The following is an 18,364-nucleotide window of genomic DNA, read 5'->3' as shown; positions in this document are numbered from 1 at the left end:
AAGTCAAGAAAGTAAGAAATAAATTAGTTTCTAAAGAATTTCTTAGCAAATTTAAAATTAAAAAAAATCTGAATTCTAAAATAAATGTCCAATCTTGTACAAAACTTACCATGAATAGATGTTAGGAAAATGATAATAATTATTAATTTTTATTCATCTTAATTTGGAATTCTTTTCCTCATTTTCAACTGGAAGTTTAGTGAGAAATTCCGCTGTAATTTTTTAACTTGAACAAAAAATATTTAATCACGATTTAAAATGTGAATTTCCGATTACTGAATAAGAAATAAATTTTGAACAGAATTTATTCAATGTTTGATGGTTTAATTTAATTTGATAAAAAGAAGAATATATTTATGATTATTTTAAAAGTGCCAGTTATATAAGCCAGACATAAAACCTTTAATAAAGTAAAATTCTCCAGTTATCAAAATTTCTTTTTTGAAGCTTAAATAATAACTTCATGTTCCACTACACTGACACAGAAATGTTAGAAAATGAGTAATTACGTGAATGATAAAAACTGATGAAAATAAACAATAATGAGTACAAAACTTTTGTTATTAATATTGAAAGCACAAATCAAGTACAAATTTAGTTAACATTGCGTATTAAAATTTATTTTTAAAGTTGCTACTTAAAACAATTTTTCAAACTTTTTAGATTAATTTAAAAATCATGATCGATCCAAAAAACATGATTTCATATAAAAAATATTAACAAAAAGTTTTTAAATATTCAATCGCAGGTTTTAAGGCTTTAAATTACAAGCTCTGAGTATTTTGTCTCTTTTGATTAAAATATTGGGTCCTGAAAGAACAGAAGATTGAAATTATGTTTTATTATTAAAAATTGGGAGTTAAAGGCTTATGGTTGAAGAACACGAAAATTCAGAATTTAAAAACAAGGAAACAATATTTAAAAATATGTCTTAAAAATTTAAAAAGTTTGATTAAAAAAAATTCGGCAAGTTGATTAGAAAATTGAAAAAAAAAACTGTTCAATAAAATTCGGTAAATTTATTTGAAGATTGAAAAAAACAACATGGAAATAAAAAAGATAAGTTTTTAAAAATATTTCAGGAAGAGTTTTTTCAATAAACATGTTTCACTATAACCATTTTGGTGCTTATTTTTTTTTTTCAAATTATTGATTTGGTAAATAGTGTCCTAAACCAGAAATTTTGTCAAATTCGGCCGAAAACATTTAGTTTTGGTGATAAAGAGTTTATTACTAGTAAAATCAATCATTTATAGATAACTGATTATGGAAAAATGTCATTACAAGTATTTTTGACATCACAGCAGAAAGTGTAAAAAAACCTGATTCTATTTAAAGCTCATCAATTGATTCAATGATTTTGATTTGAGTTTTTGTAAAAAAAAAGTGCAGAAACTTCTCTAAAGATTTTTAATTATTTTCAATAGTCATTTCAATAACAAAAGCTGATAGAAATATTGCATACATATTTAGATTCGGAGAACCTAAATTAGTTGAAATTACCGTTTAAATTCATTGCACCTAAGAAAAATGTAAATTTTGTGGCCTTGTGTAAATTTTTAAACCCTTTTTTTAAGTATTTAGAAGACACGAAATAAATTTGAGTATGAAATTGTTTTTTTAAAGAATATTTCATATAAACATAACATTTGTTATAACATAAAAGATTAAAAAAAAGGGTTCGTTTCAATCTCAAACTTAGTTACACTTCTTAATAAAAACCCATTCTAAAGACGAGATAGGATTTTTTTATATAAAGTTTTGAGTTCCAATACAAAAGGTTGATTGAACTAAAAAATAAAATCTACAATCAAAGTTAGTTTCAATTCATGAACGTCAAATAATGTCGTAGATCGAAATGTCTCAAGCCAAGGGTGATTCATGCCGAAATTCCGCCGGAGGCGAAAAAAATTTCTAACTGACTGATCAAGTAATTAACCGTTACTACCGTCAATATTAACACGCGCAATTCAAATGACTCTTTCATTGGTTTATTTTCGGTGAAAAAAGTGACTTTTGGTGATAAAAGTGACCATTTTTCGGAAAATAGTGACTTTAGTGACCAAATGATGAAAAAAGTGACTTTTTAGTGACTGACCCAAAAAAAGTGACCAAGTCACTAAAAAGTGACTCGCTACCAGCCCTGTAAGTGGCCGACAGGTAAGATGTGTTTTCTCTTATAACTGATTATATAATAAGAATGTTCAATCAGTTGCCAGCTGGCCAGGTATATACACGAGTGCGGAATACCTGTCGTAGATTCATAACACTGAAAATGTAATGAATTTTATACGGTTGAGAAACTCAAACTGATTGTCTCGACATACACAAAACACATTCATTACATGACAGTTCACACGAAGCCATGGTGTCGGGTATGTGATGGTTTGCATTCAAGATTAGCCGAACTCATGATCTAAAGAATGTAATTCAGCGCATACGTTGGCAAAACTGCGGTGAATCCGAGCACCCATGGTGGATTTCTACATACATACATACATATGCTTTAAAATTTTTTCAATTTGGAAAATGTATAGGAGTCCCCTCTCCCCTTTCTGTCTCTCCACAAAAAGAAGAGAAGGGTATAAAATATTAATAGAACCCTTTCTCGTACCCAAATACTCCTCCAAGCCAAATTTGGTTCCATTTGCTCGAATAGTTCTCAAGTTATGCAATTAAAATGTATAGAAGCCCCCCACCCTCCCTGCATATATCCTCACTGAAAAAGGGAGGGGTCAAAAATAACCATAGAAACATTTCTTGTGTTGCAATGCCCTCGCATGCCAAATTTGGTTCCAATATCTTGATTAGTTCTCGAGTTATGTAGAAAATTGTAAGGTAGGTCCCCTCCCCTTCCTATCTCCCCACTGAAAGGAGGGAGGAGTACCTAATATTCGTAGAAGCATTTCTCGTATCCAAAAACCACCACATGTCAAATTTGATACCATTTGATACCCCCTCCATAAGAGAGTGAAGGGTTTCAAACCATAATAGGAACCTTCCCCTGCCTTCAATACCTCCACCTGCCAAGTTTCACGCAAATTGGTTCAGTAGTTTCCGAATCTATAGGGAACAGACAGACAGACAGACACAAATCCATTTCTGCCGGCCAAAAGTTTGGGATCACCCGCTAAAAAACATGCAAATTTTTATCGTTCATATCTCAGCCGTCTTAGGACATATTACAAATCTTCTAATCTCATTTGAAAGATAATGAAAATTTAAGAATGTTCTTTTAATTAACAAAATAGACACTTAAGTTATCGTCCAAAAGTTTGGGATCACCCCTCAGTATGGTGTATCGGCCAAAAGTTTGGGATCCTTTTTTTAAAAACATGCAAATTTATCTCATTTATATCTTTCTCATCTAACATCGTATTGCAGATCTGAAGGGTTCATTTGGAAGCTTAGAAATTGTTGTTTTATAATAGATTAATACAAAAATAATATTTTGAAGTGCTAACCATAAAATATTTACCTGAAATCAGTGTTCCGAAAATCACTCGGAAGAAACGCTCATGATAGGTTTCTAGTTGGAAACATTCAAAGATGATTGCTGCTGCCTGTTGTTCCCTAAAGATTCGGCAGAGCGACAATGCGAAGTCAATGTAAACAAGATTCAAAAGCGAGAGCGGATCCGCATCTAAGTCGATCTCTCAATCTCACTACCTGGTGTAGGTATCGGTATCAGAAGTGATTGAGACACTGACTGATACAAGATCCAATTCGAAAATCTACTCACTCACTTACTCAAACTCAATCAATGCGGCCGTGCATCGGTTCATACTGCCTGCGTACTTTCTGGCAAAGCGGCAGATACATATGTTCATAGATACTGCCTGCGTGTTCGAATGGCTATTTTGGTCCTCCCCAACAACAGCAACAACAAAGCAAGACGTATCAGGCAGACAGCATTCGATCATCGATCAGCAAATGAGTGAGTGAGTGAGTGATTGAGCAAGAAAAGTTATTGACTGAAAGAAGAAACTGAAAATCAGGTAGCTCCTCACTCAGTTGAGAATTCCAACTGGAGAAGAAACGTCTCTCTTTCAAATTTTATTTCTTTGATTCTCGGAGCAGCGCTGTCGAACATAATCTTTGCCCCGCTGGGAGATAAAACAACCGAAAATTTAGGTTTTGCTTTCGCTGTTGAAAACGTTTCAGTGTCTCTCATGAGAATTGAGTGATTTTCGGAACACTGCCTGAAATTAATTGTTTTTTGAAAATTCTCACTTATGATGATGATTTTTTTTATGGTTATCGATCTAAGATATAATTTTTGGATGAATTTATGAAAAACCAACAATTCCTAAGCTTTCAAATGAACCCTTCAGATCTGCCATACGATGATAGATGAGAAAGATATGAATGATATTAATTTGCATGTTTTTAAAAGGATGATCCCAAACTTTTGGCCGATACACCATACTGAGGGGTGATCCCAAACTTTCGGACGATAACTTAAGTGTCTATTTTATTAATTAAAAGTGCATTTCTAAATTTTTTGATCATGTTTTGAGAAGTATAAAATAAGGATTCTAATGCAACTCAAATTTTGAAATTTGGTCCACCCTATCCCAAGATGATCGACTTTGAATATTGAGTGCGATTTTTTGAAAATGTTCTAACTTTAGGTTAAGTTTTAGGTGCAAAACTAAAACATTATTTCTGAGCAAACTATTTCCGAATTAGCTATTGCACATTATCTTTCTAAAGAGATAAGAAAATTTGCAATATGTGCTGAGACGGCTGAGATATGAACGATCAAAGTTTGCATGTTTTTTAGCGGGTGATCCCAAACTTTTGGCCGGCAGTGTATATATAGATGTTTCGTACTCAAATACCCTTTTGATGCCAAATTCGATTTCATTTGCTCGAATTATTCTTGAGTTCTGCATAAAATTTGTATGGAAGTCTCTCTTCGCACTTAATATAGTTTCGCAGAAAGAAATGAGGGGCTTCAATTTGTAATAGTAACATTATATCCCCACATGCCAAATTTGGTTCCTTTAGCACGGTTAGCTCTCCAGTTATACTGAAAGCTGTAAGGGAGCCCTCCCCCCTTTCATTCGCCTCTTTGAAGGAGTGAGGGATACCAAATATTCATAGAAGTATTATTCGTACCAAAAAAACCTTCCATGCCAAATTTGGTCCATTTGCTGTTATAGTTCTCGAGTTATAATGTAAGAATTGTATGAAGCCCCCCCCCCCCTCTCCTTCTCTTTCTCCCCGCTAGATGAAAGAAGGGTCTCAAATAACCATAGAAACATTCCTCGTATCCAAATACCCTTACACATCTAATTTTGTCTCATTTACTTGATTAGTTCTCGGGTTATGTAAAAAATTGTAAGAGAGCCTCCTTCCCCCCTTGCTATCTGTCAGCTGGAATATAGAAAGAGTTCCAATCAACATAAAAACATTCCTTGTATCGAAATATACTCCCATGCCAAATTTGGTTCTATTTTCATGTTGTTACTTTTGTTGTTGTCGTGAGACGGAATACTATATAAATAAAATAATTTTGTTTAAGAGACTCCCTCCCTCTTCCAGTGAGAGAGAGGGGTCCCAAACTATAAAAGAAATCTTCCTTGGCATCAGAATCCTCTACCTGCCAAGTTTCACGTAAATTGGTCCAGTAGTTGTAGAGTCTATAAGGAACAGACAGACGGACAGACAGACAAAAATTCTGTCTGAAATTTGAAAAAAAAACGATGAAAAGGATTTTTAGTAACCATTTTCAAACAGCTTTTTTCACCATCCTCGCCTACGAAGCAGTTTGAATATCTATCCTTTTTGCGCCAAAATTATGTTAAAAAAATGTTTCGCCATATTCCAAACTCGTGGACATGAGACATTATAGCTTAAAGTTTTCCCAAACAATATTTAACATGGTAATAAAAAATATATTAAATTTGTTATGTATTAAATACAGTGCAAATTTCTTTTTTTTTAAATAAATTTACTACGGTGAAAAATACGAATATTTAAAAAAATATCAGTTGCATAACTAAATAAGTTTTCAGCGTTTTTTTTATTTTCTTTTTGAAAGTCAAATATTCAAAAATGTTGGCCAAATTAAATTTGTAAGTTTACATTTGTCCCGTATATTGGGGCAAGTGTCAATGCAAAGCTTATTTACAGATGCGTCAGAGTAATGGCTTTAAAATGGATTTAATACGTATTCCTGTTTTTTGTTCTATCAAGTTTCACTGATATATCTGCAGTATTCCTGCAGTATAAATTTATGTTTGTTACTTCACTTTTAACGAATGCTGTTCAAAGGGAATGACCTTCATTTACAAAGACATTAAAGAATTGTCAATATCCGCTTCAGTTTCAACAACCCCTTCTGGTCTTTCCAACATATTGAATCATTTTGAAGATGAATTTCTTAAAAGTTCGACGTTTGCCCTTGCCCCACCGTGTAAGTTGACAGGAGGAAATATTGTTTTTATCACTTTAAGGGTTTACTAAAATTTTCTCATAAAAATTTTGCGTCCAGTTGAATATCAGTTCTAAAGTCTCACTTTTCAAAAACGAAGCGGATCAAAAGTCTCTTTTATGCAGCCATGAAACACAAAAACACTTTTCATTTTAAGTACGTACTTGAATTAGTATGTAATCAAAAAGTACGATGGTTTTTTCAGAATTATTTGAAATTAAAAGCTCCCATATTCATTTCTAAATTCGTTTCCGTTGTGTATTTGGGCCGAAGTAACAATTTCTAGAAGAAAACATAGTTTTTAATTTTTTTTTAACAGAAAAAGTTGAACGTTTGAACAAGTTCTAAATAATGTTCCTTGAATGAAAAGTCGAATTACATTAACACGAACTAAATATGGAAGTATTTCTGCAAATCTTTCAATTGGTTTTGATTCGATTGATAAAATACCAATCCGTATCACATCTATTCGTTATTTATTACCACGTGCAATTAAGCAAGAAAAAACACATCTAGGTTGCATATCGCCCCCATGTGCATAAGAAACATAGGTACTTGGTTGAGAAACAGGCGCCTGTTTGTTAAATTAGTCCAGCGATCAATGAACAGTATGCTTTAGTTACTATCCACTTGTGACGACGTTTGCTTGACCATAGAGACGAAAAAAAACCCCTCAAATAAAAGAAAATCTCTAAAAATGGATGCCATGACTTTTCTATTTCAGATTTTGGCGAAAAAAAAATGTATAGGTATGTTTTATTCGATCGGCAAAATGTCAATCTGGGTCACATCTAGGCGTCATTCATAACCATGTGCTGTACAAATGAGCTAGGAATCAAGTAGAAAAAAAATCATATCAAGGCTTCATATCGCCACCCCTTGCATTGAAAATATTCTTGGTTGAGGAATACGCGCCAAAATATTCCCACTGATCAGTATGCTATGCCATGGTTACTAAATGCGACGTTGGCTCGCGACGCCCCGACCATGGAGACGAAAAACAAACCGCCCAAAGGAAGAAAAAATCTCGAGAAAATGGATGTCATGACTTTAATTTGTTTCGAAAAATTACAAATTTTGTATGGAAGCCCTCCCTCCCTTAAGTCGGATGGAGTTTTGACTGTTACAGAAACTATCCCCGGCCTCAAAAACCCTCAGATGCCAATTTTGACGATGATCGGTTCAGTAGTTTCCGAGTCTATAGGGAACAGACAGACAGACAAACATTCATTTTTATATATATAGACTAGCAGACCCGGTAAACTTCGTCTTACCATGTTCAACTGGGCATCTATTTTCCATTTTTCTTTACATTTCCTTTCTTTCCCTTTACTCGAATCGTCCCGCTTACTTCTATCAAAATTAAACCTAAGAATTTTAACTCAACGGGTCTTTTAAAATCCAATTTTTGTAACTTGTTCCATAAATATCTGTATTATTATTATTATTAATTAAATTTAGGACATTTTACCAACTTTTGGCATTCGTGTCCGAGAACATAAATATCTGTATGTTGATAATAGGTAAGTTTCATTTGCTGTATATATTCCATTTAGTAGATTTATTCCGTTTTGTTCGAGTTCACATTAAGGTTTATACCGAAATAAAAAGTTTCTCATATATTGGATTATATTGCTTATGAATCTTTTTTTAAATAGAATTTTGAATATCGGGACAATTTTCGGAGTATTTACCGAATATTTTGCCTAACGCAGCGCTTTCAGCTCCCAATTAGCTTTGGATGGTGTATTTTTTAGAGTTGAAGAAATGAAACACAAATAAAAAGATTTTTTACTAACCATTTTCAAACAGTTTTTTATTCACCATCCTCATGCTTCGAAGCAGTTTGAATTAAAATCCATCTTTCCACCAAAACCATTTCCAAAAAGTTTCGCCTGATACTTAAGTTATAGACTTTACACATTTCAACTTAAAATGTTCCTAAACAGCATTTGTCATGGCATTAAATCTGACGATTTTGTATACTGCAAATTCCTTTTTTTTTATTCAAGCAAAAAATGCAAATTAATTCCTTTGAACTTTAACCCAATGAATCAACGAAACGATTGGTTTTGAAAATAGGAAAACATATGTTTAGATATATTCACCCATTATTTTTAAGATTCTAGTTGAAGCATTGGGATATCTGATTTCAAAATTTCCTTAACATTGTTGGGTGTGATCTGTAATTTCATTTAGGATTAAGTAATATTTTTTAGATTTAATAAAATTTAATTGAAAAGCAGATTTTTTTTAAATTTAATAGATCGAAATGAAATAATCTGTTCAGGCTCCGATGGTTTCGTGAGTTCATTTCAAAAATGAAACACTGGGGCAAATGCAACGAATATCACCACAGTTCAACTTTCATTTTTTCTGAAAAAAATAATATTTCCAAAAAAAATATTAGTTATGTTAACAAAAAGAAATATCGAAGCATACATTTGACCCATTTATTGGGGCAAGTGAAAACACATAGTTCTTTTTCAGATGCGTCATTGAAAATACTTTAAAATGAATTTAATACGTGTTCTTGTTAGTCTGCTTTATCAACTTTCATTGATATATCCTAAGTTTTACTCCGGAATAAATTAATGCTTGGTACTTCAGTTTCACTGAATGCTGTTCAACCAAAAGATCTTTATAATAATTTTGAATATCCGCTTCAGATTCAACATTCGGGATATCCTTTCTGGCCATTTTGGAGATAAAATTCTTGAATTTGTAGATGTTTCATTGCTAAATGGCGCGTTTTCACTTATTCCACCTCAGAAATTACAGGAATTTATATTACTTTTAACACTTTTAGGTCATATTAAAAGTTCATCATAAAAATCGGTTACCCCTGGAATATTAATCACAAAAAAAAACTTTTCAACAAAAAAGTGAATCAAAAGTCTCTTCTATGTAGCCAAAATATGTTAAACAAAAACATACTATCCATGTTAAGTTCGTATTTGAATTGTGGGTAAACAAACAGTAAACGTGTAAACAGTTTTTTGATGAATGATTAAAAAAAAGAGTTGAGTTCATTTAATCAGACAGTTTTTTGGGCCCACCAATTTTTAGATGAAGAAATAATGTATACATTTTTTGTAAAAGTTGAAAGTTTGCACTTGCTCTAGTTTACCTTCTTAATTGAAAATTCTTCCGGATAATGCATAATTTCACTTTTTGTTATTGAAAAGTAGATTATTTTATTGATAACTTCAACTTACGTTTGCAAAAAATCATAAAGTTCATACGGCCTTTAAAAACTTCAATCCTATCTAATCTATTTTAAAGAACAGACTCTCGTTCAGTTAATGTGTCTAGCGTTTTAGGCGTATTGGATTATACGAAATTGAATGTAAAGCTTCCCAATTTCTTAATTTCAAACGTTCGCAAAGTGTCATTTTTTCATATTTATCATTACCAAGTTCATATTTCTTGGACAACAATTTACTACTTAACCTTCCCATGCCGTTCGCAAAATATCCGTTTCGGGAAAATTTGAGTTGTAGTTTGATTTCGTTCTCCTGGCTGTAAATGTTAACCGATTTTGATGATATTATATTCATTGTGTAGGTAATTTGTTCTTATTACTCAAAATTTTAAAATAAAGTCGACATGTATAACCAAGTTATCAGAAACTGGTTCAGAAAGTAAAAAGTCCGGAAAATCAATTTTATTTTTTAAATGCTCATAACTTTTGACAGCTTTTCTGTATTTAAGTATTTCATTGATGTTTGAAATCGTCAAGAATCCATCTATCCGACAGTGTATAGATATGTTGGGGTCCAATGAAAGTTTTGACCGCTATCGCAGATCTTCCGGTAGAAAAAAATCTAACTTTAAAAAAACGATATCCAATTTTTGCTTTGCTTAGCTGTATTTCATTTCCCAATGAACCGATTTTCAAAAATCAAATTTCAATTTTTTGACGTTAATTTGATCATTATTTTCATAGAACATACTTGGTCTGTCAAAATTCCAAGTTCTTCAGTATATTGGAATGATGATAAAGAGATTTTAAATGTGCGCTTCGGGTCATATTGACCCGAACGGCATGGGAAGGTTAAATTAACACGAATTAAAAATGGTTTTATTATTTGAAATCGTTTATATGGTTTTGATTCGATCGATAGAATATCAATCCGTGTCGCATCTACGCGTCATTTATTTCCACGTGCTGTGTACAATTAAGCAAAAAAACATATCTAGGTTGCATATCGCCCTCACGTGCATGAGAAATATAGGTAGGTACTTGGTTGAGAAACAGGCGCCTAATTTTAATTTTTTTCCAGCGACCAATAAACAGTATGCTTTGGTTACTATTATCTTGCAACGACATTTGCTAGCGACGCCTCGCCCATGGAGACGAAAAACAAACCCCTCAAAGAAAAGAAAATTTTTAAAAATGGATGCCTGTCTTTTCAATTTCAGATTTTGGCCAAACAAAATTTATTTGTTTTATTCGATCGGCCAATGCCAATCTGAGTCACATCTAGGCGTCATTCATAACCATGTGCTGTAGAAATGAGCTAGGAATCAAGAAAAAAAAATCACATAAAGGTTTCATATAGCCATCCCTTGCATTGGAAATATGCTTGGTTGAGAAATACGCGCCAAAATATTCTCACTGATCAGTATGCTATGCCATGGTTACTATCCTCTCGCGACGTTGGCGCGCGACGCCTCGACCACGGAGACGAAAAACAAACCGCCCAAAGGAAAAAAAAATCTCGAGAAAATGGATGTCATGACTTTAATTTGGTTCGAAAAACTACAAACTTTGTATGGGAGCCCCCCATCCCTTAAGTCGGATGGGGTTTTAACTATTATAGAAACCATCTCTGGCCCCAAAAAACCTCAGATGCCAATATTTACGATGATTGGTTCAGTAGTTTCCGAGTCTATAGGGAACAGACAGACAGACAAACATTCATTTTTATATATATAGATATATTTAAACTATACTATGTATACGTCTAGTAAGCTATTTTGCATTTTCCCTACCTATTGGCCATGAGTTGTGGCGATCGATGTATGGGAGAAATTTAATCATCGAATTTCGCAAACCGACCATGTGCATTTTGTAGATTGGCCTAAAAACAGACCTGTGCAAAATTTCAGCTCAATCGGACGTGCTTGAGGGGTGCCGCAAAGCAAAAAACACCAAAGGAAATCGAAATTTTAATTTCGATTTTTAATTATGAATTAAAAATTGCATAAAACATCAAAATCAAGTGTTATCTCGAAAACAAAATTATCAACGCCTGTTATAGCATGCTCAGGGCACACTACTGGGAATTGTCTCGTTGGTCAGTTCGTGTTCGTTGAACGAGCGGCTTTAGCGCCACCTCTTTGATCGAGGACCGCTCGTCGAGGTTAAATTGCCCGGCGAGAACCGTGACCTCAGGGCGGGTCGTTCTAAAAGGATCCAAAAATGGATACGAAGTGCCCAGTTTGACTGGATGAAGTAACAAGTAGTCCCGTAGCCACCTCTTCGGTGCAGAAGAAGACAAATGGACACGGCGTTCTATCCCCTAATGAAACACTCGCTTGTGCTTCTCATCACTGGCTCAAAAATACGCAATCAAATCTCCCCCAACACGTGATCGAAACAGAAGCGAGTGGACTGATTTCCCGAGCAGTCCGACCCAGAGTAAAAAAACTCAATCTAAAAACTAATCGGATAGAACCTGTGAACCACCGTTTAACCCAAGAGCTCAATGTTCGGGAAAGCACAAGAAAAAATACTTAAAGCATGATTTTGGGAGTAACTTCAAAGAACATGTATTGCATTTTCAATGATAAACTAAATATTTGTGGTTTAATACAGCATGCTTAATTGTATTGCGTGAACTTATCTCCTAGGATTACATAGATAACTTTTTAAAGCGTTCCTTCCCTCTAGCTTTCCCTAATCGTGTGCGGCGTTACATTTCGTTGAAGCTTATTGGCGAGCTTTCAAACGGAGAACCCGACAATCGTTGGCGGTTCTTGGTAAAACTGTGTGTTTTTGGTTTTTGATTGTAGTATGAGTAGAGTTTTTATGGAGTTATTTTTAGATGCGCATCATTACTCTCTCATAGGTACCTAGGTATTTTTATATTCCGGCCGATAAAGTAGGCCTGCTAGCAATGTTGCGGAAATAATGATGTTGGGTGTAAGTCGTAGCAACAAGCCGGAAGTATCGGGCCGGAAATGATGACTGGAGATGAAATAGAATTGTGCTTTGAGCACTGCATTGTCCCAAGCTTTTTCAAATGGTTACATACCTTCGGTGGAGTTGAATCGAACACGTGGATACTCAACACCGGGAAGACTGATGGCGGGATCGGCGTTCGCTGAAGACGATGGCGGTTCAACAAGCTGCTGGTGGCTGGAGCATTAGAAGATTGGTCGTCAAAGGTGACGGCGGACGACCCATCCGACGTTGTAAGCCGGATGTCGGACCCTTCCCGTGGCTAGTACCGGAGTGGTTGATGGAGATCCGGTAGCTGGTTATAGATCGCTAGATATGCGACGGTCCAGAATTCCTATTTAACGGCCACATTATAACCAATTATAATAATGAACACACAGAACACACATTTTGGTATAAGGTTTTACCTTTGCTTTTTTTGTTAAAACGCACACGAATTCTTTTTACCGCACACTTTATACTAGCTTCTAATAGGATAACTAATAATTCTGGGAAGGAAAAGATAACATTTAACGCTTAAATCAAACGGCACTTAACGGGTTCTCTTACAACTTAGACGCGGAACAAGACAACCTCGCTATCTGCTTTTAGCACGGGATGAGATCGAAGTGATCTTGTAGATTCAAGGGAATCCTCAGGTCGGGCCCAAGGCATTATTTCTGGTTTCAAAAGGCGAGTCAAAGAATTCCCGAAGGATGTCATTAACCTTTGGACACAATTCCATAAATCTTCAACCAACCCGAAGAAGTGACCTCTCTTTCCTTCCTACAACAACCAAATCAACCCTTCTCATGACGATCCACCCTTGGACCCATATTTTCTAAGATAATCGGGTCAACTCGAGAGATGACGCTAAGCGCTTAACTTCTCATTGAGACAATCCCCGCTGAGCGTAAGTTTAATCCACTTCCTTTTAACATGTGCGTTTTGGCATGGAGCTACATCCAGGCGTTTCAATTTTTATGGCTCATCGTTTCCTACCACGTGATCGAGAATATGATTGGGGTGAAATCTAATCCTAAACGTACATTAACGGAACAACTTTCTCTAGCGAAATCACTAGATGGCGCTTAATTAATAACTACATTACTTCCTAAATAAATAATAAATAAATAAGTTAATATCCGATTCATAAATGAACACAACTTTCTCTAGCATAATGGCTAAATAATAACTTACTAAACAATTAATAATTCTATAGGTTGTACACACACTTTACTAAACAAATCGGATAACTAAATAAATAACAATTGAATAAATAAACAATCAACTTCCTCTAGCTAAGTAGCTAGATAATTATAATTATGATAATTATAAGTGACATAACTCATAACAAAATAAATACTACTTTAATAATTCTTATGACTAGATGCACAACTTTTTCTAGCTGAATAGCTAAATAGTAATTTGACAAACAATTAAATATCCAATAAACGAAAAATGGACGAATAATTAGATAAATAAATAATCGACAGCAATAAATAAATAACAAAATAAATAAATAATTAATTTAATCAACGAATATATCACAGTTTGTAGTTGAATTTATTTACAAAACGATCCTAAATGTAACCCTGTTACAAATTTTTTCGAAGTCGATTTCTGGCCAAGAAAATCGATTGTTGGCCAAAATGTTTTTGTTGAGATAACATCAGATCTCGATGTTTCATGCATTTCGAAATCATTTGACACCAAAATTCAAAATTCGCTTTTGAGCCTTTCCTTTTGTTCCCCTTTGGGCGATTTTTGTCCTTAGTCCTTAGTAAATAAAGATCCAACATTGACTTAGTCTGATGCCTGCCATAAAGTGCCATGGGATAAACTTTGTTTTTTTGTCTGTTGCCATGCTCCTAAATCGTTTTAAAAGCTGTTTTAAAATTGTAAAATTGCACATTCAATCTATTGGTCGAAATTTGTTAAGTCCCTATTAATGAAATTTTTTCCTTGATGTGGTCACTTATTTTGCCATAATTTACTGGATTTACTTTTGTCCCCCCTTAGGTAATTTTTAAGGGTAAAAAAAATCGAAACTATGAGCGCTTTAAGGCACCCCTAAATCAAGTCTAATTGAGCTGGAATTTTGCACATGTCAGTTTTTTAGGCCAATTGACAAAATGTATATGGTCGTTTTACGAAATTTGACATGACCCTTTTTTTTATTTTATGAGTATGTACTTATTTTCCCAGTACCTAGTCGCTTCTTTTGAAAGACTTTGGTTGAAATCAGCGATTCAGAGCTCTCCACTGACAGGACAGGATGAATCCAAAATAACTCTTAAAATACTCTCTAAACAATTTTTTTGCTTAAAATCTCTCTTCCATGTACCCCTACAAACTTTCATGTTGTGAGCCATAAAAGGTCCCCTTTGGCTCTCTGTCACTCTATCGAAAACCATCATCGTTTTCTAAGTTATTTTGAAACTCATTGGTGTTTTAACCCTGGTTCTAAATAGTTATTCATACAACAAGATGCAAAAAGTGGATTTTTTCAACACGAGGCGTAAATTTATCCATTGAAACTTGCCGAATTTTAAAAAATTTGAATAAAATCATTCAAAGGACTTAAGCTTTTTCTGTTAATTTTCATTGCTAGCTAAATCGAAATTTTGTACTGCACAAAGAAGCGGTCTATGATTATAACTCTAATGCACTACTGTTCTAGATGACCCCATAAAGATGTTCTCAAATTAAAATGAAATGGACAGTTTTTTTTTTTATTAAAATTGTTATCTTATGTGTGTAAAATATAATATAGTACAAATAACAGCTAACACTTTCTTACAGCTTTGTTTATTGCTATCAGATGAAGCTATTTGGAATTCACTGTAGTCGTAAAAATCTTTCGTTATCACATTATCTGTGATGTATGGATCCTCGTTTTCCTCTGTGTAGTCCACAATTTCCGTTGTCTGAAAGCCATTGTTATCCAGTTGGACTGTGGGACAAGAAAAATAATTAGAATAGACCATTGAAAAAGGGAAAAACATTCGATAAACCTACTTTCTCCACCGGTTGCAAACCGAAGGATATTGCTAGATTCGCTCCATCCATATCGATTACGAGCCAGAACGACCACTTCGTAAACGCTAGCTGACTGTAAACCTTGCAAAGTATAGCCGGTACTATGCAACTGCCCAGCAGAACCATCGGACGGAATTATCAACTCACTCCAGGCCACATTCGGATACCGCTTGTTCGGCGTTATATCTCCGGAAGGAATCTTCCGGAACTTCAATTTGTACTCTATAACCGGCGAAAAGCTTTCGACCTGCCAGATTAGATTGTGTTTGTTCGGCGAAGTCAGTTCGGTAGAAGGTTTGAAGGAAACCGTCATCGGTCGTCCTGTCAGTTCGATGTGAGCACCCCGAATTCCGACCTTGTTCTCTGCCTTGCATTCGTACTGGCCAAGATCACCGTCTTTGACGTTGCGTATCGAAAGAATGTGCCGGTGAATGTTTTCACTAACTGGATTGTCTTGTTTGCTGTATCGTCTATCCGTGGATAGTGGGAGATTATTGTGGAACCAGTGCATGGTTGCTGGAGGAACAGAATTGACAGTGCACTCCAGTTGGGCCAATTGGCCATTTTTGGTGTGTACTATGGATGTTTTGGCGCTGACCTCTGGTTCATCTAAAAGTAAAAACTCATGAGCCTCACTTTTTCAAACCTATTTTGAAATGATACACACAATGAACAATGACGTTGAGAGCTGCTCGTGCCTCTTCGCCTACGCCATTTGTGGCCGCACATTCAACCGGCCCGGCAAAGTCCTTATCTTCCACCAGAATGGTAAGGTGCCGTTTGTTTTCGTAGGTAACATTTGCGTCCTGCAAAAATATCGTTCAATTTGGTTTCAGCCAAGGCACTCAAAAAACAAGAGATTTTTTAAATTAACATTAGCAGTCTTACCTTAAAATCCCATGTAATGAATGGTGTAGGTACGCCAGTGGCGTCGCATATGACTTCTAAAATTTGTCCGACTCGTACCTCGATATCCCCTGTTGGGTACATGGACAGAATTGGAGGAACTGTAAATGGAAACAAGTAATAAGTTAAAAATCACGTTGATTTTTGCTTAAAAAAAATGTAAGAATCAATAGATATCATGAGGGTTCAAAAATGTCGAGCAAAATGTTCTTCTTTAAACCCAAAAATTTTAAATTCTTAATCAAATTTTGATGAACAACAATCTCGTACTAAGAACTAAGGCCAACACCTAAAAATCTTATCCCAGGTCTACAATTCTACTACAGATTTTCCAAAATTTTCCCACTTGTTGATAGATATTCAAAGGCTGTTCTCGAAAAACGTTATAAAAATTTATTCACAAACGAAATTAGTGCATGAATTTTGGGTACAGTCCTTTGTCTCGAATATCGAATTTTCAATAAGATTAGACTCACAAAGGTTGCCTTATTGCCCGGATGTTGCCCAAATATTTTTTTATTTATTTGCAAAATTAAAAATAAATTGCTTGATAACAATTATGTATTTTGCGTCCAAAACAATTTTTTTTATCAACGTTTATCCAAATAAACTGGTTGATGTTTTTCGATGATAAATAAAACAACTTTTCAAATATTTTTCCTTCATGATTTTAATTGTAGAATTCCTAAATTTGCCTGGATATTGCCCAGATTTTGTGTTGTTAACTTTGAAATTAAATGCCTGGATTTTGCAAGGTTTTTAGATAATATAGCCCTGCCAGATAAGTGCGGAAAAATATTTGGTGAGCTTAGATTTGTATCATTTCCGAAGTTCTGATTCCATTTTTTATTATCTTGATTTGTTGCCTGTTACCGGATTGTGGAATCTATATCTGGTTTATTCTTCTTGTTTTTCAGTTCGGTTTATCATTGGGACAAAATCCTGTCCCTATCTGTCGAAACTCATCATTCCGGAATATAAAAAAATATTTGAAATAAACCATTTTCAAGATTGGTATTTAAAATTTGTACTCTTAGTTCTTATACAGAATTGATACTTAAAAAAGTTCCAGAACGGTGATCTAGAATTGAAATATCTGAGTTCTATCATTCGGAATTTTCATTCAGATTCACTAGTTGAATTAAGAATAAATAATCAAAGAAAAAAAATAACAAAGAAAACCAAAGATTCAAAACTAAAAACTTTTATTCAGTTTCAAAATGCAGAATTCAAATTTGGAATTCAAATTCAAAATTGCCCAAAAGAAAACACAAAAAAGGTGAAAACCACTATTATAAAATGAGATCTAAACTCATTTTCAAAATCGCGGTGTTTGGAAAATCTGAATTTGAACTTTAATTTTTTTCCCAGGATTTTACTGATGAAATAATGATAATTTATTGTATCATATTCATTTCGATAAAATACATTAATCTTCAGGTCCAGAAAAAATCAGCTGGAAATATATTTTATTAGTCAGTTGTTTAACATTATTAATATTGTTTAAACTCTATAAACAAAGATTTAAACTAAATTCTGATTGTGTGGAGTTTGAAAGAGTTGAAAATAAATCTGGTTTGAACCCCAAACAAGTTTTTCTGTCAAATGTAGTCTTCAAGATTCCTCATTTATTTATTAAATCTTCAAAATAAAACTGAACACTTCTAGAGCTTATTTTCGTACAAATTGATTTTAAATGAACAACTAATAATATTAAAGAACTTAAACCCGAATAAAGAGATACTCTTAGTATCACTTTTTTTTTACTATTCTATATATTTTTTATAAATAAATAAAAAAAAATC

General features: G+C 34.0%; 1 protein-coding gene across 2 annotated transcripts in view; it reads right to left on the bottom strand.

Annotated features, from left to right (window-relative positions):
* Positions 1 to 15,343: 15,343 nt before the first annotated feature.
* Positions 15,344 to 18,364, bottom strand: part of LOC129744575 (hemicentin-2) — a 28,360-nt gene continuing 25,339 nt past the window's right edge. For both annotated transcript variants that reach the window (XM_055737172.1, XM_055737173.1), the window contains exons 4-7: positions 16,542 to 16,660; positions 16,321 to 16,459; positions 15,633 to 16,262; positions 15,344 to 15,567 (exon numbers count right to left, since the gene is read on the bottom strand). In XM_055737172.1, the coding sequence (XP_055593147.1) occupies positions 15,359 to 15,567; positions 15,633 to 16,262; positions 16,321 to 16,459; positions 16,542 to 16,660 (1,097 nt within the window). In that variant the 3' untranslated portion in view covers positions 15,344 to 15,358. The remainder of the gene's footprint in view (positions 15,568 to 15,632; positions 16,263 to 16,320; positions 16,460 to 16,541; positions 16,661 to 18,364) is intronic.

Source organism: Uranotaenia lowii, chromosome 2, assembly GCF_029784155.1.
Source record: "Uranotaenia lowii strain MFRU-FL chromosome 2, ASM2978415v1, whole genome shotgun sequence".
Classification (NCBI taxonomy): domain Eukaryota; kingdom Metazoa; phylum Arthropoda; class Insecta; order Diptera; family Culicidae; genus Uranotaenia; species Uranotaenia lowii.
Note: the sequence above shows the minus strand (reverse complement) of the source record. Positions and strands in the feature narration are given on the sequence as shown.